At 38.4% G+C, this 27,403-nt stretch overlaps 1 protein-coding gene across 1 annotated transcript; it reads right to left on the reverse strand.

Moving 5' to 3' along the window:
- Positions 1-5,953: 5,953 nt before the first annotated feature.
- Positions 5,954-12,090, reverse strand: LOC145952502 (uncharacterized). The gene is made up of 4 exons (XM_083064873.1): positions 9,602-12,090; positions 9,227-9,398; positions 6,573-9,127; positions 5,954-6,449 (listed from the first exon to the last, which is right to left on the reverse strand). The coding sequence occupies exons 1-4, from the start codon at positions 12,088-12,090 to the stop codon at positions 5,954-5,956; spliced, it is 5,712 nt and encodes a 1,903-aa protein (XP_082920999.1).
- Between the last annotated feature and the right edge of the window lie 15,313 nt (positions 12,091-27,403).

The raw sequence follows: 27,403 nt of genomic DNA on the forward strand, positions 1-27,403 counted from the left end.
TGTCCTAACTGAAAAAGAGCAACTATAAGGCTCGTGACAATTGATGGATGACAGCAGCACAATATATACTACAGTAAGGTTGCATTATTAGCATGAAGAAGTGGAAAACGATGAATAACTTCAGAATTTTGTCAAATACATGCACAAAATGTCACTATTTTTGCAGAATTTTGTTCCCCATGTCAAGACTTCTTTCTCTCCTTTTCTCTCGTCTTCATTTTGAGTTTGATATCATCTCTTGACAGAAGATAAAACCCAAATTTATTTCATTTAAATTAATATCAATCTTTAGTCTAATTATTGGAACAACCATGCATGGTCTTAATTTCTATTATTAGTCTAGCTACTAGCTACATTTAATTATTTTGCAAATAGGCTCGCCTGTTTGAAGATAATCTATTTTTCCATTCCTTGTCCGCCATGAGTGAGTGTGACGGCTTACACTTTATTTGGCAATGAAGTAAAATGGAAAAAAGAAAAAAGATAAATAAGTTTTGAAAAAAAAAATGTAATAGGAGGTATCATAACACACAACACTTTTTAATTTGTATGTCAGTATGACGATTATTATAATTTATAATGCTTATGATGTTATATGTGTATAGGATATACTTTTTATCACCCTTAAAATAGATTTTCAATTTCGGTTTTTTACTTATCATAAATATAGATAATATAAAAAGTCTTAATTTTTTAAGTTAACAACTAACATTAAAAAAAAATCTTTTTAGATTAATTATTATTTTTATGTTTTTTTATATCTTTTCACATTTTGTTATCATGCTCTTTTCTTTTTATTATTATTTATCTTTTATGTTTTATCGTTGCAATCTTTTTATTAGTGCAAAAATTATTTTAAAATCGAGGTTTTAAGATCAGTTAAGAAGTAATCGATCTTAATAGTGATGCGGTGACAATTTTGTAAATAATATGAACACTTTTATGATTGTTTAAATTTTAACCGATCTTAAAAATACTTTTAAAATCGGTTATTTTATAACCGATCATAACCGATCTTAAAAGATATGTCTAACATGATTTTTAAGATCGGTTACAAAATAACCGATCTTAAAAGTGGTATACAACATCAGTTCTTTTAATACCCGATCTTAAAAGTTGTATCAGACATAATTTTTAAGATCGGTCATATTAAAAGTACTGTAACTATTTATAAAACACTTCCCCTTGGTCATTCTTCCTTGCATGCGCCTCCCTTGCTCGACCTACCTTGCTCCACAAACACAAGCCCTTGCATCTCCATCTCTCCCGTCAGTCATTCTCCCTCACGCTCGCTTCCATCACTTCACAAACGTAGCCCCTCGTGCCTTCGTCGCTCCACATATCGATCTCCCTCGTGCGATCTCCCTTATTTTGTGAACGTAGCCCGTTGTTCCTCCATTGTTCCCCGTTAATCATTCTCCCTTGCTCTGCGAATGCAACCCCTCGTGCCTCCGTCGTTCCCCTTCGATTGTTCTCTCTCATGCGCGTTTCCCTTACTTGGTCTCCCTTGCTCGACAAATGTAGGCCCTTGTGCCTTTATTGCTACCCCTTTTTCATTCTCCCTTGCACATGCCTCCTTCTCTCGGTCTCCCTCACTCCATGAACGTAACCTGAATGCATATTTTTCATCTCTGACAATGTTTTGCCCGAAGCAACCCTCCATTGGCCACCATCGTTCTTCTTAAAAAATGATACTTTTAAGATCGGTTATTTCATAACCGATCTTAAAAGCTGGAGTTTTAAGATTGGTTATTAATCGATCTTGAAAGTCCAGCTTTTAAGATCGTCTCTTTTAAGATTGCCTCTTGTAAGATTGATTCTTTAACCAATCTTAAAAGTAAAAAATAATTGATCTTAAAAGTCTTTTTTCAACTAGTGATTTTCTCTTGTTATTGCTGTAGCAACCTCGGTCGCGACGGGACGGCGAAAAATAAATTGAAAAGAGGAGTCGCCACCAATGTTATTTTTATATGGAAAAACATTGGAAAAACCATAAAGTAGAAAACAGTCTACGAAAACCAAATTTTGAGTTCGGGAGTCAATTACGTGTGAGGAAGGTATTAGCACCTCACAACGTTCGTCCTAAGACGATTACCTTTAATTAATTAAACTAATTATTTATAATTTATAAAAATATTTATCTCACTAAAATAATCAAATATTTTTTTTTTTTGGCTCGACAAGATTTAATTCTTGCTCCTACGTATCTTCATGTATAATGAAGAATCAGAGTCACGTAGTTCTTTGTGGAAAATATTTGAGTGTTGACGTTTTTTAATTAAATATTATTTTAGTGAAATATAGGATTCTTGAACCGTCACAGCTCATTCATCCTAAAAATATAGAATTGACTAAAGTGTACACCAAAATCAATTCAATAGAATTATAATTAAAATTATTGTTATAGATGTTATGATCTTAAAATTTCTTGGTAGAACATTTTTTATTTTTACTCTCACTTTTGGAAAAAAAAATTTAAAGATAAGCTGTCACAACTTACTTTGAATTCCAAAGGTTAAAAAAGATGTCACATCTAATTAACCATTCCTTTAATAAAATTTTGATATAATAACTTCAAATATTTATATTGAATATTGTAATATTATATTTGATTTTTAATCATATTTTAAATTTAGTTATTTTTTATGATAATAAGTTGTCACAACTTATATCCTTAAGTTCTAGGATTAAATGAATATCACATTCAAATAATCTCTTTTTTATAGATATAATTTATATTATATATTAATAAAATATTACTGTAAATATTATTATTGTTGTTGGTTGTTATAAATATCTAGCACCTTAAAAAAAACTAACTTAATCAATAAAATCAAGTAAACTAATTTTGTTAAAACAAGAAATAGATATTATCATCTAAGATTAAAGGGATACCACATAAAAATAATTTTTTAGAGAAAATAGATATTATTAATTTTTAAAAATAAATTATTATTATTATTATTATTATTATTAAAGTAACTATTACTATTATCCAAAGAAAAAAACTAATGTACATAAATAACAAAATAATTTAATCTACCACGATATACTACATTGTTTTCTATGGTTAAAAACCCATTATCATAAAATATTAATATAATGCATACCTTAAAAAATGTGATGTAAAAAGGAGAACATTGAAAAGAATGGAATAAAATAAAATAAAAATGGGCTAAGAACAAAGGAGGTATGATAAGCCTACATGGCTTGATGCAACGTGAGTGGGTGAGAAAAAAAAGATGGCATTGACCCACTTTGAGCCCACCATGGAACATGAAAACAAGATAGGACAAAAGAATAGGAAAAGAAAGAAAGAAACAAAAGGGGAAAACGAAAAACAAATGGGTCAAGCATTAATTCGTAGCAGCAGGGCAAAAACAGAGAAAAATGAAAAGGAAATCGCCTTCAGTATCGCTGCTGCTGGAAATTGCCTCCGGTGTTGGCATGCGGCAGTGCATGAAGGTTCTCGGGATAACTTATTCAATTGTATTTCCCTGGTAGTGTTTGTTAACCCATTTTATGTATCTCTTTCATTATGGCCAGGTTTTATTCATAAAATGATTTGCTGAAGTTTGAGGGGAAGGGTTCCGATTCCATAAATAAATTTTGTTTTAATCAAAGAAAATTGGAGAAAGTAATTGATACCTACACTATTTTAGTCTCTTGCTTGATCTTCCGCTTGAGTCCTCCGTGCTTCCCCTCGCTCCCTTTTCTCCGTCCTCCCCCTTCTGGAACGAATCCCCCCTTGTTTAGACATTTTGTTCTCTTTTTATGGCTCTCCCGCCCCCCGCTTTTGGCAACTGCCCTTTTGTTTTTTTCATTTTTTTCCTCTCTTTTATCAATTGTTTATAAGCACCGAAAATTTTTTCAAAGCTTCCGTGAAGTCTCCAACTGCTCCCTTTGATCTGTCTCTTTTTTTTTGCTACCAGCTTGCTAAGTTTGAAATTCTAAGAATTGTTTTACCGCATGGGGTCCCAAAACCAAGACTTTCTTACTAGTACCAAGACTTTGGCTTCATCTATTTGGCATTTTCTGAGTTTTTTATTTAAAAAAAAAAATTGGTGTTTACAGTTGCCCCTCTTTACTTAACTTTTACCAAATGATATGAATAACACGAGTTTTCATATCATAGTAGTAAAAGATAAGTAAAGACTTAAACTCCAATTTTGTCTAAAACAAAAGTTGCAAGTATTAGAGAAAAGATAATCACGATATTGTAGCAAGCAACAAAAATAGTAGACTCATGGTTCCAAACTGTTGGGAGTTAAGATCACGGGGGCTCGAATCACAAAAGAAGGTGAGCGCAGAGCTCGAAACATTAAAAGAATGAGCACCGAGGCTTAAAAGATTGATAGAGTGAGCATAGAGGCTTGAAAATTAAAAGAGTGAGCATAGTGAAAGATTGATAGAAGCTTGAAAATTAAAAGAGTGAGCACGGGGCTCGGAAGAACGATAGAGGTTTGAAAATTAAAAGAGTGAGCACGGGGGCTCAAAAGATTGATAGAGGCTTGAAAATTAAAAGAGTGAGCGCGGGGGCTCGAAAGATGGATAGAGGCTTGAAAATTAAAAGAGTGAGCGCGGGGGCTCGAAAGATTGATAGAGTGAGCATAGAGGCTTGAAGATTAAAAGAGTGAGCACAAAGACTCAAAAGATAGGTAGAGGCTTGAAAATTAAAAGAATGAGCACAGAGACTCAAAAGAATGATAGAGTGAGCACAGGGACTTAAGATAGAGTGAACACGGGGGCCCAAGCATTGATAAAATGAGCACAGGGGCTCGAAAGATTGAGAGTGAGTGCAGGGACTCGAAATATTGATAGAGGCTTGGAACTTTAAAAGAGTGAACATAGAGGCTTAAAAAGTAAAAGAGTGAGCACGGGGACTCAGACGATTGATAGAAGCTTGAAACATTAAAAGCGTGGACATAGAGGCTTGAAAAGTAAAAAAGGTGAGCACGGGGACTCAGACGATTGATAGAAGCTTGAAAATTAAAGAGTGAGCACGGGAGCTCGAAACATTAAGAATTGGGACAACAACCAAGTAAGTATAGGAAAATTCAAATTTAGAAATTGTAATAAACATTCAATCGGTTCATGATGTATGCATGACATGCAATGAAATGGTTTTAATGGAAAAATAATAACAAGATGAGTTTTGACCTTTCATCCCGTTATTATTATTATTATTTTTGCATCATTTTTCCAACCTTTGACCCCCTCACGAGCATGAGTGTTCAGACTGACCTTTTGTCAAATTATTGCGTCGCTAGATAAGCTATCTTGTCTGATAGTACAATTCAAAATTGTCAACATTTGTAATCTTCTCAATAAAGTTAGCTAGGGATCTTTCATTTCTTTGTGACTCTTAGAATCAATCATCGTAATTGAGATATTTTAGCCTATTTTTGACTTTATTTATTGGTTTTTCTTGCATCGCATGTTGCACTTTTAGCATATAATAATGAAATAAACACACAAAAATGACGAATGGTGGGGAATATGGGCTTTTATTGCTTCAAGGAAGAAAGCACAAGTATATGAGAGTGGAGATAAACAAAACAATGGGAGAGTAACATATCATATTTTTGGGGAAAGCAACACTAATTCCCCACATCAACAATTTTGAGAACCCCATTAATTGGCCTCTAAAGGTGTGAAATGCTTGTTGAGCATCTTAATGTTGCCTTGGCCTTCCAGTTTGCCCCGGCTTCGCACTTTGGTTGTCATATCTACTTCCTCCTTCTCCGCCTTTCTTTAGAAAAGTTGCATTTGTTAAAGTTTCCCCTTCAGTCTAATGGGTATTTCTTTTATTTTTTTTTAGACCTTAACTTTTGCATAGGCCGCTCTTTTCGAGTTTTCAGCCTATCAGGTCACTCTAAATTTTGCCTAAGCTGCCTTTTCAGGTTTTCAGCCTAGCGAGCCTTTTCTTTTTGTTATTATTTTGTGCTCTCCTTTATGCATAGTATTTCTTGACTGCATCAGAGTTTATCGGATTCAACAGATCTTCTCCATCCATATTTGTGAGAATCAAAGCTCCTCCTGAAAAAGCCTTTTTTACCATATAGGGCCCTTCATAATTCAGTGTCCATTTCCCTCTATGATCTCTTTGGGGTGGCAATATCTTTTTTAATACCAAATCTCCTTCTTGAAACTCTCGCGGATGAACCTTTTTGTCAAAAGCTCTCTTGATCCTTTTTTGATATAATTGACCATGACATAAGGCATTCAATCTTTTCTCTTCAATGAGGTTCAACTGATCATAGCGAGCCTGAACCCATTCCGCTTCCTCAAGTTTGGTTTCAGCCAATACTCTTAGAGAAGGTATCTCAACCTCAATGGGAAGTACTGCTTCCATACCATAAACCAGCAAATATGGAGTTGCCCCAGTAGAGGTGCGAACGAAAGTGCGATATCCATGTAGGGCAAAAAAAAGCATTTCGTGCCAATCCCTGTAGGTGACCACCATCTTTTGAATAATCTTTTTAATATTCTTGTTTGCTGCTTCCACTGCCCCATTCATCTTAGGGCGATATGGTGAAGAGTTGTGATGTTGAATCTTGAAACTTTCACACAACTCTTTCATCATTTTGTTGTTCAAATTGGTCCCATTGTCAGTAATGATCCGACTTGGCAACCCGTATCTACAAATTAAATCTCTCTTGATGAATTTGACCACCACATTTCTGGTCACACTGGCATAAGAAGCTGCTTCAACCCATTTAGTGAAATAGTCGATAGCAACAAGAATGAATCGATGCCCATTGGATGCTTTTGGTTCTATTGGACCAATCACGTCTATTCCCCACATTGAAAAGGGCCATGGAGCGGCCAATACATTCAAAGATGTTGGGGGAACATGAATATTATCTGCATAAATTTGGCACTTGTGACACTTCCTCACATGACTACAGCAATCAGCCTCCATGGTTAACCAATAATAGCCAGATCTTAGGATCTTTCTTGCCATTACATGTCCATTTGCATGTGTTCCAAATGAACCTTCATGGATTTCTTCCATGATTTCCATAGCTTCTTTAGCATCAACGCATCTAAGCAATACCATGTCATGATTTCTTTTATAAAGTACTTCTCCATTTAAGAAGAAACTCATTGCCAACCTCCTTAAAGTTTTCTTGTCATTTTCTGAAGCTCTAGGAGGGTATTCTCTGTCTTTTAGATAGCGTTTGATGTCATAAAACCATGGTTTTCCATCTGGTTCTTCTTCTATTGCTTGACAATATGCTGGTTGACCTTGATTATGTATTCTTATCAGTGGAACCTCTTTTCCTTGACTAATCTTGAACATCGAAGACAATGTAGCCAAGGCATCAGCCAGTTGATTTTCCTCGCGAGGGATGTGATGGAAAGTTATTTCCTCAAATTGTTCCATTAAATTTTTGATGTATGAGTGGTATGGGATTAATTTAGAATCCCGAGTTTCCCACTCATCTCTGAGTTGATGGACAACCAATGCTGAGTCTCCATAAACTTCTAACACTCTAGCCTTGAACTCCAAAGCTGCTAGAACCCCCATTGCACATGCTTCATACTCTGCCACATTGTTAGTACAATCAAAACCCAACCTTGCAGTGAAAGGGATTAATCGGTCCTCTGGAGTGATCAACACTGCCCCAATTCCATGCCCCAGTGCATTAGAAGCTCCATCAAATAACAACATCCACTTCTTTCTATTTATGGACTCTCCCTCCTCAAACAAAGCCATGATATCTTCATCTGGAAAATCATATTGTATTGATTGATAATCGTCTATGGGTTGATGAGCCAAATACTCAGCCAACGCACTGCCTTTAACAGCCTTTTGGGTTACATACACAATATCATACTCTGATAATAACATTTGCCAGCGAGCGATTCGACCCGTTAAAGCAGGCTTTTCAAATATATACTTGATCGGATCCATCTTGGACACTAACCAAGTAGTGTGACTTAACATGTATTGTCTTAAACGTCGAGTAACCCAAGCCAAAGCACAACAGGTTCGCTCTACCAGAGAGTACCTTCTTTCACAATCTGTAAACTTTTTGCTCAAGTAATAGATTGCTTGTTCTTTTCTTCCAGATGCATCATGTTGCCCCAGTGCACAACCCATAGATTCCTCAAGTACCGAGATATACAAAATGAGAGGTCTCCCCGAGGTGGGAGGTACCAAAACTGGAGGGTTTTGTAAATACTGCTTCATCTTCTCAAAAGCTTTTTGACAATCTTCATTCCATATCACTGGTTGACTCTTGCGCAGTAACTTGAAAATCGGATTGCAGGTTGCAGTTAATTGAGATATGAACCTGGCAATATAGTTCAACCTCCCCAAGAAACCACGAACTTCTTTTTCAGTACTTGGAGCTGGCATTTCTAAAATTGCTCTCACTTTGTCAGGATCCACCTCTATACCATTTTCATTAACCACGAATCCCAACAATTTTCCTGACTTCACACCAAAAGTACATTTGGCAGGGTTAAGTCGGAGCTTATACTTCCTTAGCCGCACAAATAGCTTTTGTAGATTTGTGATATGTTCTACCTCCGTCCTGGACTTAGCAATCATATCATCGACATAAACTTCAATCTCTTTATGCATCATATCATGAAACAAAGTCACCATAGCTCGTTGATAGGTTGCTCCAGCATTCTTCAATCCAAAGGGCATCACTTTATAACAAAATGTTCCCCATGATGTAATGAATGTAGTTTTCTCCATATCTTCAGGAGCCAGCCTTATTTGATTATATCCTGAAAATCCATCCATGAACGAAAAGAAAGCATGTCGGGCAGTGTTATCCACTAGAACATCTATATGTGGCAATGGAAAGTCATCTTTGGGACTAGCTCTGTTAAGGTCTCTATAGTCAACACACATTCGAACTTTTCCATCTTTCTTTGGGACAGGAACTATATTGGCAACCCATTGAGGGTACTTTGCCACTGCAAGGAATCTAACATCAAATTGTTTCTTTACTTCTTCTTTTATCTTTAAAGAGACCTCTGGCTTCATGCGTCTCAATTTTTGCTTAACTGGTGTGCATTCTGGGTTCAATGGCAAGTGATGCTCAACTATGCTAGAATCCAACCCAGGCATGTCTTGGTATGACCACGCGAAGACATCAGCATACTCAAATAACAACTTAAGCAACTTATTTCTTTCTTCCCCTTTTATAGCAACTCCTATTTTTATTTCTTTTTTATCATTTTCATTTCCCAGATTGATTACTTCAAGTTCCTCTTCATGGGGTTGGATCACCCGATCCTCTTGTTCTATCAACCTTTCTATTTCTGGTGGAGTGCTCAGGTCATTGTCATCTTCTTCAGCCTCATTAATGGGGTGATCAAAATCGTGACATGGGATATTAGCGTTATTATTTTTGGCATGGTTATTATTGAATCTGCAATTTAGGGTTGATGAAAGAAAATGAAGGTTGGAGCAATAAATGAGAGAAAAGAAAGATTAAAGGATAGAGAGAACATATGACAAAAAGATCAAAATGCATTTCATTCATATGATATACTGAAAGACAACATGCAAGCCCATTAACAAAAAGTCATACTAAAATCACGGGAATAATTGTAGAGTTTGTGTGACAATTACTTTGAAATTGAATTAAGAGTCACAGGAAATTCAATGATCTTCCAATTATGGAGCTCTTCACATGGATCACACGGACACACAAAGTTGGCGTGATTATCATCATTATCTTCCTTAATCATAGCCACTTGGTCTGCGTGCACAACCCCTCCACTTTGAAAGCTTTGATAAAGATGACAAATGGGAATCCTCTGAACTTTAGGCTCTCGATTCTCTAGACGAGCCAACCTTTTCTCTCTATTTTCTTCTGCCATTCTTCTTTTATCGGCTTGAGTAGGTTTGTACCCTAACCCCCATCGACCCTTGTTTTCTGGCAATTCTATTAATTTCGTGACTCCTTCCAAGCATGTTCCCAACCCAAGTCCTGGCTGATACCCTCCATTCATCATGACCTTTGCAACCATCATGGATGCACTTGATGGTTGTGGACTTCCCATTGGAGATTCAACATAAGCAGTACTAATTATTTCCAATGACTGAAACGAAGTTTCCAAAGCCTCCTCAGCTGCTTCAATATAACGGGTGGGAGCAGGACAACTCACCAACATGTCTTCCTCACCCGAGACAATCACTAGCTTGTCCTCCACAATAAATTTCAGCTTCTGATGTAAAGAAGAGGGAACAACCCCAGCTGAATGGATCCATGGTCTTCCCAATAAACAACTGTATGCAGGTTTAATATCCATGACTTGAAAAGTTATGTTGAAGGTGAATGGGCCAATTTGGACAGGGATTTCGATCTCCCCCATAACTTCCCTTCGTGATCCATCAAAGGCCCTCACAATCATAGAACTGGGTTTCATATGTGTCCCATCACAAGACAATCGATCCAGTGTTGACTTGGGCATCACATTTAATGAGGACCCATTATCGATAAGCACTCTAGCCAAAATGTGATTTGCGCATTTCACAGAGATGTGTAAAGCCTTGTTATGTCCCCTTCCTTCAGCTGGGACTTCATCATCTGTGAAAGTGAGGTGGTTATTGGCTGTAATGTTACCAACAATGCCGCCAAATGTGTCTAATGTGATGTCATTGGACACATGAGCTTCATTCAAGATCTTCATCAATAATTTTCTATGACTTTCAGAATTCATCAGCACTGATAACAAAGATACCCTTGCAGGAGTATGATTTAATTGATCAATGAGCTTGTACTCACTTTGTCGAATAAACTTAAGAAATTCTGAGACTTCTTCATCCGACACTTCCTTTTTCTTTTCCCCCATGACTTTTTCATCATCTCTCCTCTTAACACTTGAAACCTCTTCATTGATAATTGTATTTTCCTTTTGCTTATGGTTTTTTGTCAAGCCTTCTACTCTTAACTCTTCTGGAGTATAGACTCTACCACTACGGGTCATTCCACCTACTCCTGCGATATTTGTTACGTTGGTTTCTGTAGTGTCAATTCCTTCTTTTTGTTGGGCATTCACATATTCACTTTCTACCTTCATTTCGTAACACCATGGAACCGCCTTAGTGTCCTTGTAATGGAAAGGAGCTGGAATTTGCACAACAAGTGGCTTAAGGGTACTAGGTGTTGACGCGAAAGTGTTTTTTGTGAAAGTGATTACCAGTGGTTTTGGAGTAGTCATGCTGGACTTTTCGTTTGATTGAATCATTAATACATCCTCTTTTGTACGCACCTGGCTCACCTGAACAAAGTTTGAGTTAATCATGCCTTGTAATATTTCCTTGAATTTGCCACATTCCTCAATAGAATGTGTGGTTGTAGGGTGGAAATCGCATACTCCTACTTTGCGAGACTCTCCCTTAATCATCCCATATTTGCACAATTCTGAAAAAATGAATCTCATGGGGGTTCGGATCTTCTCTACTTCTGTCACTTGTGGAGTACATTCTTCTTTGATAGCATTAACCGATGAAGTCCCATGACCTGGAAGTGGATTATTTCTTACATTCGGCTCGCTTTCCTTAAAGCTTAATAATCCTGCATCTATCAAGTCTTGTACCTTGTGTTTCAAACCCCAACATTTCTCAGTTGAATGGCCTATTGCCCCAGCATGATATTCACATTTGGCATTTGAATCAAAACCTCTTGGATATGGAGGTTGGACAGGCTTTATAGGAAGAGGCTCAACTAGAGCATTTTGAACCAGATGTGGTAGCAGTTCAGTGTAGGTCATAGGGATCGGAGCTAGAGTCCTTGGTTGATTATTTCCCCTTCTTTGAGCATTATTCACCATGGGAGGCGAAATTGCCGATTGATTTTCTTGGGGTACTTGAAATTGTGGTGGCGCTGTAGGTGGCCGATAAGGCATTCTAGATGGATAAGGTTGCGGGTATGGTGACAAAGAAACTGCTGCAATTTGTGGGTTATACATATATTGGGGTCTATAATTGGGTATGAAAGAAATAGGATTGTAGTTAGGTCTGACTGGTGTTGTCATCACTGCATTTGTTTCACCTCCTTTCCTCTTATTTGTGGTTTCTAAGGGTTTCTTGATGGTTGTGGATCCTGTTGTCATGTGTGCAATCTTCCCATTTCTAACTCTCATCTCAACCCTATCTCCAATGATGACCAAATCTGAAAAGTTTGATGATACATTTCCAATCATCCTGTCATAAAAGGGGGATTGGAGTGTATCAATGAACATCGTGACCATCTCTTTTTCCAATAATGGAGGTTGTACCTGAGCAGCTACCCCTCTCCATCGTTGGGCATATTCCTTGAAGGTCTCATTCTCTTTCTTTATCATATTTTGTAACTGTGTGCGATCTGGGGCCATGTCCATATTATACTTGTACTGTTTCAAGAAAGCCTTGTAGACCCCTAAAATTGTCCGGGTCGGAAATAAAGCTTGAAGACTCTCGAAGACTGAAGGAAGATCAGCCAGAAGGACTCCTGGAAGGCCCTAGGAGGGTTCTCTGTAGGTCTAGAGGTCTTAGAATAGCTCAAAATAAGGAAGTGGAGGGAATGAAGCCCAATACGACCGTACTGAACTTAATACGGCCGTATTGAAGCTTCAATACGGCCGCAGTGAACTCAATACGGTGTATTGAAGTTTCTGAAACTTCAATACGGCCGTACTGAAATCAATACGGCCGTATTGAAGCTTCAATACAGCCGCAGTGAACTCAATACGGGCGCATTGAAATTTCTAAATTTCAATACGGCCGTATTGAACTCAATACGACCGTATTGAAGTTCAAAAATTTCAATACGGCCGTATTGCTTCTGTAGGCCGTATTGCGCCTATTCCCTATAAATATGACGTCAATTGGACGTCATTCGACACTTTTTCACATAGTTTTAACCCTCTCCTTGAGTATTCTGGGGTTTTTGAGCAGTGTTCTGCCCTAGAAATCACTCGGAGAGTTGATCCGACGAAGTTCTTGAGCCCCGAGCCATTTTGCTTGAGGATCGAACCTAGTCGAAGGGAAATCCTCCGGATTTCCATAGTTAAAAGTTTTTAGGAAGGAGCGAGCGAGCTTGTAGAGCGAGGGAACGCCAAAAAGCTTCCCAGTTTTACTCAATATATAAAAGCACGCTTCAAGAGGTTTCTTCTTAAATCCTTCCTTTTACTGCTTTCTGTGTGCATATTTAAACTGTCATCATGTAGATAGTTAATTTATAATCGCTTATAATAAATAGGGGTAATTTAGTAATTTTACACTGTTATTTTAGAAATAATCTGTCATAGGGAACCCGAAAGGGGCGCTGTGGGGTGCTAACACCTTCCCCACGCGTAACCGACTCCCTTACCTAACTCTGGTTGTAATGGCCAAAGTTGATTTATAAAATCAATTGCCTTATCCCTTTTTCCAATGTTTTGAGTAAAACATTGGTGGCGACTCCACGAACCCTCCTTTTGCGAAAACCACTAATCCATGGAGGGTCCCGCTTGGGATTAATATGGATTGGTGAGACATTTAATAAATAAATTGGATAAGATCGACAAGGTCTCAGTTTGAGAACAAGTCGTTCTAATAATCCAATACATTTTCAAAAAACTAAAATAAAAGCGAGCTCGACCGTCTTCGCGACCGCCGAGGCCCGTTTGGGCCGGTGGCGACAGATGGCGACTCCACTGGGGAAGCTTCGAGAGTCAGTCCCATTTAGTGACAGATTGTTTTTAACAAATAATAGTTAAAATTACTTCATTACCCCTTGATTGTATGATAATATGATTTATTTTGTGGCTTTAAATAACTGTTGTATGTTTAAATTCCGCAATTGTTTGAAATACAAACTGTACACAAACCTTTGCACACAACAGTTCCCTCTATACCCGGGGGCATGAGTGATTAACCATAGGGAGTGGATGTTAGTACGGCCGGTTGAATGGGTCTATAGGAGCCTACGAGACCGTTGTCGGAAAAACATCACTCAAGGTGATAATCATGAACTTGAGTCCGACAGTGCGTTGGAGCTTTCCATCGACTTACGACGAGAGGAATTGGGTCCCTATAATGGGGGCACCTTGGGGGCCTTTGACCAAGTGAGAACAGTTAGATCCTCCTTGAATATGCACTTTTCTGCAGGAGACCCCTACCTCGTGATTCGCTCGTGACTGTTCGTGGATGAGTGAATTGTTTGTGCATTGTTTATGTGACATTGTATGAGCATACATTGCACCTTTTAAACATACAACATTCCTTTTTAAATAATAAGAATAAATAGGAATAAGAATCTTCCATTATACGGTGTTAACATCTACCTTCATCACATTCATATAGGTAGTTTCCCTTTTCACCCAAAAATAAAAAATAATATAATAAATAAAAATACCCAAAAAAAGAAAAAAGGGTTATTTATCCAAACCAAGCAATATCATGCATCATCTTAGGGACATCCTAAAAACATGATAATGCTTAGTTGAATAAACACTATGCATGCATATTCAACCTCATCATCTCATATCATGCATATAGATCATGGAGAGATCTAGGAGTCATTCATACATCTCTCCTAGTAATCCATTAATAAACATTAATAAAAAGAAAGAAATAATCGATGCGTATGTTCAAAGAATGGATCGCACGCCGTTCGTTATCAAGCGTAAGCCAACAACCGCGCCAAGCGAGCGCACATCAACTCCGTTGTTGGTAATCAAGACAGACAAAGGGGAAGGTCCGACACCATTAAGGATCATCGCTCCAAGGCCTTTCCCCTACGAATTAAATAAGGCTGTGCCGTGGATATACGACATCCATTCTTCTGCCGACAGTGATATTTCCAACATCGCTGGACTTGGGGGCATGACTAGGAGTGGCAGGATCTACACTCCCGAAGATCTTCATGATAAAGCCCCCAAGAATAAAGAAAAAGAAAAAAAGAAAATCGAGGAAAAAGAATCCGAGGAGGAGACAGACGAGCTGTTAAAATTTATCCGACAGAGCGAGTACTCCATCGTGGATCAACTTCATAGGACGCCAGCAAAGATTACGCTGTTGTCGTTGATCCTATGCTCCGAACCGCATCGGCAAGCTCTGTTGAAAGTCTTGAACGAGGCATACGTGTCGCACACTATCTCCCAAGACGAGTTTGAGGGGATTGTTAGTCACATCAAGGCTAATGATCACCTCACCTTCATCGATGAAGAAATCCCCGCCGAGGGATCAAACCACAACAAGCCCTTGCACATCTCTATAAAGTGCAAGGAGTATCACATCGCTAAAGTCTTGGTAGATAATGGATCTTCCTTGAATGTGATGCCAAAAAGAACGCTCAAGCAATTGGCAATCAAGGGAGTCCAAATGCGCCCGAGCAACATGATCGTCCGAGCTTTCGATGGATCTAAAAGAGAAGTGGTGGGAGAGATCAATCTTCCAATCCAAATTGGACCCACTATCTTCAACGTCGAATTTCAAGTGATGGACATCACTCCCGCATACAGCTGTCTCCTCGGCCGACCTTGGATTCATGATGCGAAAGCTGTTCCTTCTACGCTTCACCAGAAAGTCAAGTTCATAATGGGTGACAAGCTGGTGACCGTGCAAGCTGAAGATGACATACTCATCAGCAAGCCATCCACCATACCTTATGTGGATACAGCAGAGGAAGCTTTGGAAACCGCCTTCCAAGCATTGGAAATTGCCAATGTTGAAACGTTTCCCCGAGAAATGAAGAAGGTAGCTCATATGCTCACAAAGAACGGATACTTGCCAAGGATTAGGCAAGGACTCCCAAGGAATCCCGGAGCTACCCATTATCAAGGACAATCCGGGAAAACAAGGGTTAGGATACAACCCTGTTAAAGATCAAAGAACGAAGAGGAATCAAGATCCTTCTCGACGTTCTTTAAGCCAGATCTTTAGGAAGGCCGGTTCACAAGCGTCAAGGCCGGTCGTCGTCGTCAAAATGTTTTTCTCCTTCCGATAGGGATGTATAGACTCAGTGACTATTAGAGATCACTCCTCGGGGACAGCCCGACCCCCGAGCCTCGATAGGGCACATGTTTCCATCATGATTATAATAAAATCATTCTTCATTAATTCTTTATTGCTTCTTTTCTTGCTTGCAATAAAATTCTAAACCACGTCATTTAACCCTGTTTGAATAAACATAAGTGAGGTTAAAATCGTCTTAATAATCAATAAACCCGCATCATTTTTATGTGGAAATGTGCATGATAGCTTGGAGCACCTTTTCTTGGCCTCAATAAGTGCCAGCATGGATAAAGAAATCCTAAAGAGCAAAAGACCCGCTAGGAATCGCACAAAAGGGTGACCTAGGCAAAAGTTAGGGTTACAAAATAAGACCAAAAGACCCGCTAGGAATCCCACAAAAGGGTGACCTAGGCAAAAGTTAGGGTTACAAAATAAGACCAAAAGACCCGCTAGGAATCCCACAAAAGGGTGACCTAGGCAAAAATTAGGGTTACAAAATAATGAATAAAAACAAAAGCCCGCTAAGACACCACAAATGGGTGTTTTAGGCAAAAGTAAGAGCCATCAAAAAAGGAAAAAACAGAATAAATCCATGATGGTACCATCAATTGAATTCAACAAAGGGGCTCAAGAAAAGCTATCCAAGTTGTCAAAGCACAATCATTAATAACAAAGATGTGCTTAACCTCATAAGTGTTTAAACAAACAAACCTAAACACAATAAGCCTACCTTGGCCATCCATGCTTACAAAAACAATTTTTCAAAAATAAAATAATCCCCTCTAAAACACAAACTTTTGAAAATATATCCTTTCCTTCTTTTCTCTCTTGTCCCAACGATTTTTGAATAATCTAGTGGAAACATGGAGATATAGTGGTCAATAGGAGGGTTGACACATCTCTTAAAGAAAGGGAAGAATCATTTGGTTGATGACACCAAAATCAAAATACGCATCATTCCTCGGTAACAGAAATCGGCAGAGCACAGTCCGTCTGGAGGAATGGCAAAATCCAAACAGAAAAACGCATCGGTTAATTCTTTTGAAAAAAGAATCAAATAGAATTAGGTGCATCATACTGCATACATGCATACAGATGATAGGTGTAATGGAAGACCGCTTATTCTCTGTTTATTGAAAAAAACAAAAAATATATATATATATAAACTTCAGAAAAACAATACGCCCGTATCGTGTTCAGTATGCCCGTACCAAAATTAGGGTTATGAACAAATTTTCAATTCAATACGGGCATACTGAAATGAATAACGGCCGTATTGGCAATAACAGAAATCCTCCCTCACATCAATGACAAAATTCCTCCAAGAAGAAGAGGATAGGGGAAGCCATTCATTTTTTCCAAAAATAAAATAATTAAACTTGCATTTTGTGCATCGCGCACAATTAATTGCACATTCAAAGACCTCATCATGAGGCAATTGCATAAAATAGAAAAAATAGAAAAATTGCTTGTGTATGACAGCAGCAAACAAAATGCAAAGATTCAGAAAATCAACAGCGTCATACAGAATAACTGAGCCTGGAGAGGCTTGCCGAAAAAATACTCTCAGAATAACTGAGCCTGGAGAGGCTTGCCGAAAGAATACTCTCAGAATAACTGAGCCTGGAGAGGCTTGCCGAAAGAATACTCTCAGAATAACTGAGCCTGGAGAGGCTCGCCGAAATAATACTCCCTCGTCATACAGAATAATTGAGCCTGGAGAGGCTTGTCGAAATAATACTCCTTCAGAATAATTGAGCCTGGAGAGGCTTGCCGAAATAATACTCCTACAAAATAACTGAGCCTGGAGAGGCTCGCCGAAATAATACTCTCTCATAATAACTGAATTTAATTTCTTTAGCACTTTTAATTTCTGTACAGCAAAAGCCAAAAACATAAAAAAAGGCAAAATACAGAAAAAGCCAAATCAGAAGAAAAGGCAAAATACAGAAAAAGCCGAAAATGAAAAAAGGCAAGGATATAGAAAATCCAACAAACAGTTTGTACAGAATAACTAAGCCTGGAGAGGCTTACCAAAATAATACTCCACATCCTCCACAGTATGCAGAATAACTAAGCCTGGAGAGGCTCGCAGAAATAATACTCCCCAGAGGGAACCTCAGCTCAAGCTCACGGGAAAATCCCCAGCGAGAGCTATCAAAGCAAGATCGACGCAATCCCCAATGGAAGTACGATCTCCCAAGCAGAATATCCAAGTCAAAGGACTTAAACTTCCTCAGTGAAGATAGCTCTCCGACTCAAGCGCTGAGTGAGGCTAAGCCTGCAGAGGCTTCCTAAATAATACTCTGGGATACATAAGATCCCTAAATCCCCAGTCGCCTACTCAAGAGGCACTCCTTCAAAAAGGAAAAACCCAAAAAAGAAATCAATAATCATTCCCCAAGCTGAATTTGGCTTTTCAGCCAATCATTGAACATCAAGATGATATGCCTAACAGAAGAGGCTAATCAAAATCAACGACAAAATCCCCCAGCGGGTAACAGCCTACACAGAGGCATTCCTTCAAAGAAGAGAAAAATCGGAAAAATCAACAACAATTCCCCAGGCGGAATTCGGCTTTTCAGCCAATCATTGAACGTCAAGCTGATACGCCTAACAGAAGAGGCCAATCACAACTAATGACAAAATCCCCTAGCGGATAACAGCCTACACAGAGGCAACGAAATCAGAAAACTCAAAAGAGATACCCGAATAAGGACAACCGGGATACTCCACTCACGTCAAAAGGACGTCAGCCAAACATAAGGCATCGCTCAACTCAGAGAGAGAGCATCTGTGTCTACACCCCAAGGAGTCAAAAATTCCCCATGGGTACCAACAATGCAATGCAAGTTGGGGCACAAGAACCTATGAATGACTGCACATCCCCTAGACGGATCCCTGCGTTATCCAGCCCTCAGCGGCACAAAATCAGAAAAACCGTCGAAGCAGCATCGTGGACTGTGGAGACAAAAATCATATCAAATCATTGCCGAAGTGATCAGAAGACACGGAAGCAGGCCTGGAGAGGTAATACTCAACTGCTGAATGTTAAGAGGCAGGACCTGGAGAGGGTAAACTCACACTGCTGAATGTTAAGAGGCAGGACCTGGAGAGGGTAAACTCACACTGCTGAATGTTAAGAGGCAGGACCTGGAGAGGGTAAACTCACACTGCTGAATGTTAAGAGGCAGGACCTGGAGAGGGTAAACTCACACTGCTGAATGTTAAGAGGCAGGACCTGGAGAGGGTAAACTCAGCTACCCAGTTGTCGAGAGCACCGAGGTATGCACAAGCCTGGAGAGGCAATACTCAGCTGCCCAGTTGTCGAGAGCACCGAGGTATGCACAAGCCTGGAGAGGCAATACTCAGCTACCCAGTTGTCGAGAGCACCGAGGTATGCACAAGCCTGGAGAGGCAATACTCAGCTGCCCAGTTGTCGAGAGCACCGAGGTATGCACAAGCCTGAGAGGCAATACCCAGCTGCCCAGTTGTCGAGAGCACCGAGGTATGCACAGGCCTGGAGAGGCAATACTCAACTGCTGAATGTTAAGAGGCAGGACCTGGAGAGGGTAAACTCAACTGCTGAATGTTAAGAGGCAGGACCTGGAGAGGGTAAACTCACACTGCTGAATGTTAAGAGGCAGGACCTAGAGAGGGTAAACTCACACTGCTGAATGTTAAGAGGCAGGACCTGGAGAGGGTAAACTCACACTGCTGAATGTTAAGAGGCAGGACCTGGAGAGGGTAAACTCACACTGTTGAATATTAAGAGGCAGGACCTGGAGAGGGTAAACTTAGCTACCGAGGTTGTCAGGAGCGCCGAGGTATGCAACAACCTGGAGAGGTTACTCAACAATTTTCCACCGGAAGACGCTACAAGTCAGAAGGTCGGCGCATCACCCGGACAATTGGGTCAACTCCTTTACTTGTCAGCCGGTACACCAAAAGGCCGTCCGACTAAGTAAAGGGGGGGCAGCTGTAGACCCCTAAAATTGTCCGGGTCGGAAATAAAGCTTGAAGACTCTCGAAGACTGAAGGAAGATCAGCCAGAAGGACTCCTGGAAGGCCCTAGGAGGGTTCTCTGTAGGTCTAGAGGTCTTAGAATAGCTCAAAATAAGGAAGTGGAGGGAATGAAGCCCAATACGGCCGTACTGAACTTAATACGGCCGTATTGAAGCTTCAATACGGCCGCAGTGAACTCAATACGGCGTATTGAAGTTTCTGAAACTTCAATACGGCCGTACTGAAATCAATACGGCCGTATTGAAGCTTCAATACAGCCGCAGTGAACTCAATACGGGCGCATTGAAATTTCTAAATTTCAATACGGCCGTATTGAACTCAATACGACCGTATTGAAGTTCAAAAATTTCAATACGGCCGTATTGCTTCTGTAGGCCGTATTGCGCCTATTCCCTATAAATATGACGTCAATTGGACGTCATTCGACACTTTTTCACATAGTTTTAACCCTCTCCTTGAGTATTCTGGGGTTTTTGAGCAGTGTTCTGCCCTAGAAATCACTCGGAGAGTTGATCCGACGAAGTTCTTGAGCCCCGAGCCATTTTGCTTGAGGATCGAACCTAGTCGAAGGGAAATCCTCCGGATTTCCATAGTTAAAAGTTTTTAGGAAGGAGCGAGCGAGCTTGTAGAGCGAGGGAACGCCAAAAAGCTTCCCAGTTTTACTCAATATATAAAAGCACGCTTCAAGAGGTTTCTTCTTAAATCCTTCCTTTTACTGCTTTCTGTGTGCATATTTAAACTGTCATCATGTAGATAGTTAATTTATAATCGCTTATAATAAATAGGGGTAATTTAGTAATTTTACACTGTTATTTTAGAAATAATCTGTCATAGGGAACCCGAAAGGGGCGCTGTGGGGTGCTAACACCTTCCCCACGCGTAACCGACTCCCTTACCTAACTCTGGTTGTAATGGCCAAAGTTGATTTATAAAATCAATTGCCTTATCCCTTTTTCCAATGTTTTGAGTAAAACATTGGTGGCGACTCCACGAACCCTCCTTTTGCGAAAACCACTAATCCATGGAGGGTCCCGCTTGGGATTAATATGGATTGGTGAGACATTTAATAAATAAATTGGATAAGATCGACAAGGTCTCAGTTTGAGAACAAGTCGTTCTAATAATCCAATACATTTTCAAAAAACTAAAATAAAAGCGAGCTCGACCGTCTTCGCGACCGCCGAGGCCCGTTTGGGCCGGTGGCGACAAGCCTCTGCCAAGTCTTTCCATGTGCGTACTCTTCCTCGCTCCAGGCTCATGTACCAACTTAATGCTGCTCCAATAAGGCTTTCTTGGAAGAAGTGAATCAACAATTTGTCATCATGAGCACAGGAGGCCATCTTTCGACAATACATAGTGAGATGATTCCTTGGGCATGTATCTCCCTTGTATTTATCAAGTTCTGGAACTTTAAACTTGGGAGGAATTATAACATCAGGAACCAGACACAAGTCCACAGCATTGAAACCATAATTGTCGAATCCCTCTATGGCCTTTAATCTATCTTCCAACGATTGAAGCTTATCATCATGGGAAATATCTTCCGAATGACGATGGTGTACAATAACAGTTGGTGCAAGAACTAATCCCTGGTTATTAGGAGGCCTTTCGCCATGACTTACATTAGGTGGTGCATGAGCAATTGAGTGGGTTGGAATTTGTGGGTCATTAGCTTCAAGGGTTAGGTTTTGGGTTTGTGTTTGATGTGATGGGTTTAAGGTGGAGGTAGATGGATTACCCTCAGGAATATTAGCCATAGGTGGCGTGTATCCCGGAGGTAAACCATATGGAGGTAATGGAACTTGGCCTTGAAGGTTTGAAGTGGAAACATGATGGTCATTTTCTGAGGTCGTTAGGATGACAGGTGGTGTGTACCTTTGAACATTCGGGTTGGGTTGCGTGCGTGGAGTAAACCCAGGAGGGTAATCAGGTGACTCATGAGGCTGTTTAGACGACTCTCCATTTGCCCCTTTTTTGGATTCCATTGACTGCAACAAGTCCAAAATTTTTCCCATTTGTTCTTTCAACTGATTTACATCTCCTCTCAGCTCCTCATGCTGTTGCTCCAAGTCATCTACCATCCCTTCCATGATTTTGGTCTTTGTACGTGTCCCGTAAAGGTGTCGAAGGGATGCTTTCTTTGCCTCAATAATTGATTTCTTTTATAAAACTGTATAAGAAAATTTAATGAGTATGTAATGATATGAAAATGTGACTATGCATCATGTATGTGAAAATGTTAAATTGTTGGAGAGACATAAATCACATGAATCACGTGGATCATCTTTCTTTAATTGTTTCTTAGATCGTCACGTTCTAGATACTAGGTCATGGAATCAGTGGATCTTTGTGATCATTATCAATTAAACTTTTCCTTTAGAATGTCACATTCTAAGTACTAAGCGTAATATGAAACGAGTAGCTTTTGCATGAACATCCTCTCTTAGCTGGCAAATTTTATTAATAACAATAGTATAATACATCATGATAACTTAAATTATTCACCGCTAACAACCATCTCTCTCATTTTTGCTATCATATCTCTACAGTATTCAAGGAAGTCATAAATTTCTTTGGGAGTGGAATGTGGGATTGCCATTCCCTCAGCTCGTTGTAGTAGGTGAGAAGTGTCATGGAGCATGTTTTTAACTTGCTGAACTCGATCCACAAGATTATATGCCCAAATTCTTTGATTTTCTTCATGTATTCCGATGACGTCCCTTAATTGCCTTATTTCTTCCTGTAGGCCCATAACCTGATGATTTTTCTCTCCCAATGTGGCTTGATAGTCCATATTCAAATTGAAATTTAGTCTTTTTTCATCTTGAACTCTACTTTCATACTCAGCCACTACCCTTTTGAGTTGTTCTTTCAAATCCTCCAGTTGTTTTTGTGCTTCTTTTTCAGCTTTTTTGGATGTTTCCCAAGCCTCTCTCCATCGTTCACCATCAACCCTAGCTTGATCACGTTCATTTCTTCGCATCTTTAATTCTGTGGAAGCGGCCTCTAAACAACTGCGGGTATTCAACTTACTTTCTTCTTCAATTCTCGCTCGCTTATTGGCTAGTTCAACACATTGTCTTACTTGGGAAATTTCTCTTTGCATTGCTTGATACTCTTGGCGGGCCTGTATTAACTCCCTCTTCATATCTTCTTTTTCTTTCTCAGATTTAGCCAACTCTTTTTTAAGTTTTTCTACCTCTTCTTGACTCATGGGTTCTTGAATTGGCATTTCTTTAATAACTGGAATAGGACCTTGGAATGGTAATTTAACATGTTGGACTCTCTCATTGAGCCACTGCTGATAACTCAACTCCACATTACAATTTCTTTTTCCCAATTCCCTCCCTTTTTTAATCACTTTATCCCAAGACTGTCTAATCTTGTTAAGCAAATCCAACTCCTTAGTCATATCATAGACCATGAAAGGAGTGATCGAATCTTCAACCGGTGGGCTCCTAATCGGATAACCGAGTTGTCTCAACGCAAGAGAGGGATTGTAGTTTACACATCCTTTTGTACCCATGAGTGGTACGTTTGGGAAATCTCCACATTGGCAAATCACTTTATCGATGTTTTGTTCTCGCAAGTACCAAGAAATGGTCTTTTCGCTAAGATTAGCTATGCTGTAAGCCCATTCACTCTTATTTTTAATCTCAATCTGACTTCCTCTCTTGAACATGTAGGATGTGAACCACGAGTATAGTATTGGTATACAACACAAAATTGTCCCACCCTTTTTTTTCATGACGCAAGGTAAGAGAATGATATGTATCTGCAAGAATGGCTGGTACAGGACTTTTTTTCTCATGTTTGAAAGCTAAGAAGACATCAATTGCAGCAAAGTCAATAAAGTTTTCAATGTTTGGGAATAAGACAATCCCATAAATAATGAGGGCGAGCACATCCATGAAAGCACCCCATCTCTCATTCTCTGCTAAGCTTAGCGCATATCGCTCAAGGTTAGTTCGCGAGAAACCTTCAATTCCCCCTTTCGTCTCTTTCTTGCTTGCTAGTTCTCTGACATTAGTCCCTAAGGAGATGGCAACTTTGGCTAATGAAGGATAATGTCCCATGTACATATACGGCTTTTTATTTCCTAAGCCAATACCTAGTATTTGTTCGAATTCCTCAAGTAATGGTGCCAGTTGAAAATCTTGAAAAAGGAAGGATCTCAAGGGAGGATCATAAAATTGGGCTAGGGCAGTGACAGCTCCCTCTTGTACGTCTACTTCCAATAGGTTAAGGATTTTTCCATATCGAACAACAAAAGTTCGTCGCTGACCGCCTTTTAACATGTTATTGAGAGTTCTCAAACTGCTCAAGTTAGTTTGTCTGACCTTTAACTTTAAAGTTTTCCTTAAACCTGATTCCATGACTTCTCGAAAGGTGTTCACAGCGACTTAAGTCTTTATGACTCTCCAACAACCTAGAAATGAATGCAGCATGCTATCAATGAAGTTATCTATTTTATTTTATGGGATTCTTTTTGAAATGCATGATAGGATGTAAGAGTTTATTTTTTAAAATTTTCACGAAATGAAATGCATGATACTTGTTATGAAGTGAAAAAAAAAATCTTTTTTTTTTATGTTTTATGTAATTTGAAAATAGAAGTAGAATATTGCTCCTGTGATACTTAACAAGGGCATTCCTAAGTTGAAAGCTCTATAGACCCCTAATATGTGTTCCTCTCAAAAGGGTGGGACTATGGTTCTAAAACAGGTTCCTAGAGCCAATAACCCTTCTCAGGATATTAATCACAATAATAGGTAAACTATTAGAGATGATAATACCCTAGAAAGGATCAAACTCTAGGTGAGGCCTTCATAATAACCAAACAAGATGTTCATCAAGAAGGTTACTACTACTCAACCTCTTACTTATCATAAGTTGCACTCAAGTCCGGGCATAGGACCCCACTCATAAACGTGTGTGAAATTGTGTAAGTGAAGTGTGTGAAAGGAGCAGTCCTACACTATCCAATCTACAAAACACAACACAAATGATATAGAAAATAAAATTCTTCTACCCTAAAGTTCAAATTACACAACACATATTTAAAATTAATGCAAATAAAATAAACAACAAATAAGAGACATAAACCAAAGATAACAACAATAATAAAAATAAAACAAAAGTGAGAAAAGCATTTTTAAAAATTATTAATTAGTTTAACTAATTATTATAGGCTCGACTCTCAAACAGTCCCCAGTGGAGTCGCCATCTGTAGCAACCTCGGTCGCGACGGGACGGCGAAAAATAAATTGAAAAGAGGAGTCGCCACCAATGTTATTTTTATATGGAAAAACATTGGAAAAACCATAAAGTAGAAAACAGTCTACGAAAACCAAATTTTGAGTTCGGGAGTCAATTACGTGTGAGGAAGGTATTAGCACCTCACAACGTTCGTCCTAAGACGATTACCTTTAATTAATTAAACTAATTATTTATAATTTATAAAAATATTTATCTCACTAAAATAATCAAATATTTTTTTTTTTTCGGCTCGACAAGATTTAATTCTTGCTCCTACGTATCTTCATGTGTAATGAAGAATCAGAGTCACGTAGTTCTTTGTGGAAAATATTTGAGTGTTGACGTTTTTTAATTAAATATTATTTTAGTGAAATATAGGATTCTTGAACCGTCACAGCTCATTCATCCTAAAAATATAGAATTGACTAAAGTGTACACCAAAATCAATTCAATAGAATTATAATTAAAATTATTGTTATAGATGTTATGATCTTAAAATTTCTTGGTAGAACATTTTTTATTTTTACTCTCACTTTTGGAAAAAAAAATTTAAAGATAAGCTGTCACAACTTACTTTGAATTCCAAAGGTTAAAAAAGATGTCACATCTAATTAACCATTCCTTTAATAAAATTTTGATATAATAACTTCAAATATTTATATTGAATATTGTAATATTATATTTGATTTTTAATCATATTTTAAATTTAGTTATTTTTTATGATAATAAGTTGTCACAACTTATATCCTTAAGTTCTAGGATTAAATGAATATCACATTCAAATAATCTCTTTTTTATAGATATAATTTATATTATATATTAATAAAATATTACTGTAAATATTATTATTGTTGTTGGTTGTTATAAATATCTAGCACCTTAAAAAAAACTAACTTAATCAATAAAATCAAGTAAACTAATTTTGTTAAAACAAGAAATAGATATTATCATCTAAGATTAAAGGGATACCACATAAAAATAATTTTTTAGAGAAAATAGATATTATTAATTTTTAAAAATAAATTATTATTATTATTATTATTATTATTAAAGTAACTATTACTATTATCCAAAGAAAAAAACTAATGTACATAAATAACAAAATAATTTAATCTACCACGATATACTACATTGTTTTCTATGGTTAAAAACCCATTATCATAAAATATTAATATAATGCATACCTTAAAAAATGTGATGTAAAAAGGAGAACATTGAAAAGAATGGAATAAAATAAAATAAAAATGGGCTAAGAACAAAGGAGGTATGATAAGCCTACATGGCTTGATGCAACGTGAGTGGGTGAGAAAAAAAAGATGGCATTGACCCACTTTGAGCCCACCATGGAACATGAAAACAAGATAGGACAAAAGAATAGGAAAAGAAAGAAAGAAACAAAAGGGGAAAACGAAAAACAAATGGGTCAAGCATTAATTCGTAGCAGCAGGGCAAAAACAGAGAAAAATGAAAAGGAAATCGCCTTCAGTATCGCTGCTGCTGGAAATTGCCTCCGGTGTTGGCATGCGGCAGTGCATGAAGGTTCTCGGGATAACTTATTCAATTGTATTTCCCTGGTAGTGTTTGTTAACCCATTTTATGTATCTCTTTCATTATGGCCAGGTTTTATTCATAAAATGATTTGCTGAAGTTTGAGGGGAAGGGTTCCGATTCCATAAATAAATTTTGTTTTAATCAAAGAAAATTGGAGAAAGTAATTGATACCTACACTATTTTAGTCTCTTGCTTGATCTTCCGCTTGAGTCCTCCGTGCTTCCCTTCGCTCCCTTTTCTCCGTCCTCCCCCTTCTGGAACGAATCCCCCCTTGTTTAGACATTTTGTTCTCTTTTTATGGCTCTCCCGCCCCCCGCTTTTGGCAACTGCCCTTTTGTTTTTTTCATTTTTTTCCTCTCTTTTATCAATTGTTTATAAGCACCGAAAATTTTTTCAAAGCTTCCGTGAAGTCTCCAACTGCTCCCTTTGATCTGTCTCTTTTTTTTTGCTACCAGCTTGCTAAGTTTGAAATTCTAAGAATTGTTTTACCGCATGGGGTCCCAAAACCAAGACTTTCTTACTAGTACCAAGACTTTGGCTTCATCTATTTGGCATTTTCTGAGTTTTTTATTTAAAAAAAAAAAATTGGTGTTTACAGTTGCATTTTTTTCG

This window comes from Cajanus cajan, chromosome 10 (assembly GCF_000230855.2).
Source record: "Cajanus cajan strain Asha chromosome 10, NIPB_CcT2T_4, whole genome shotgun sequence".
NCBI classification, from domain to species: domain Eukaryota; kingdom Viridiplantae; phylum Streptophyta; class Magnoliopsida; order Fabales; family Fabaceae; genus Cajanus; species Cajanus cajan.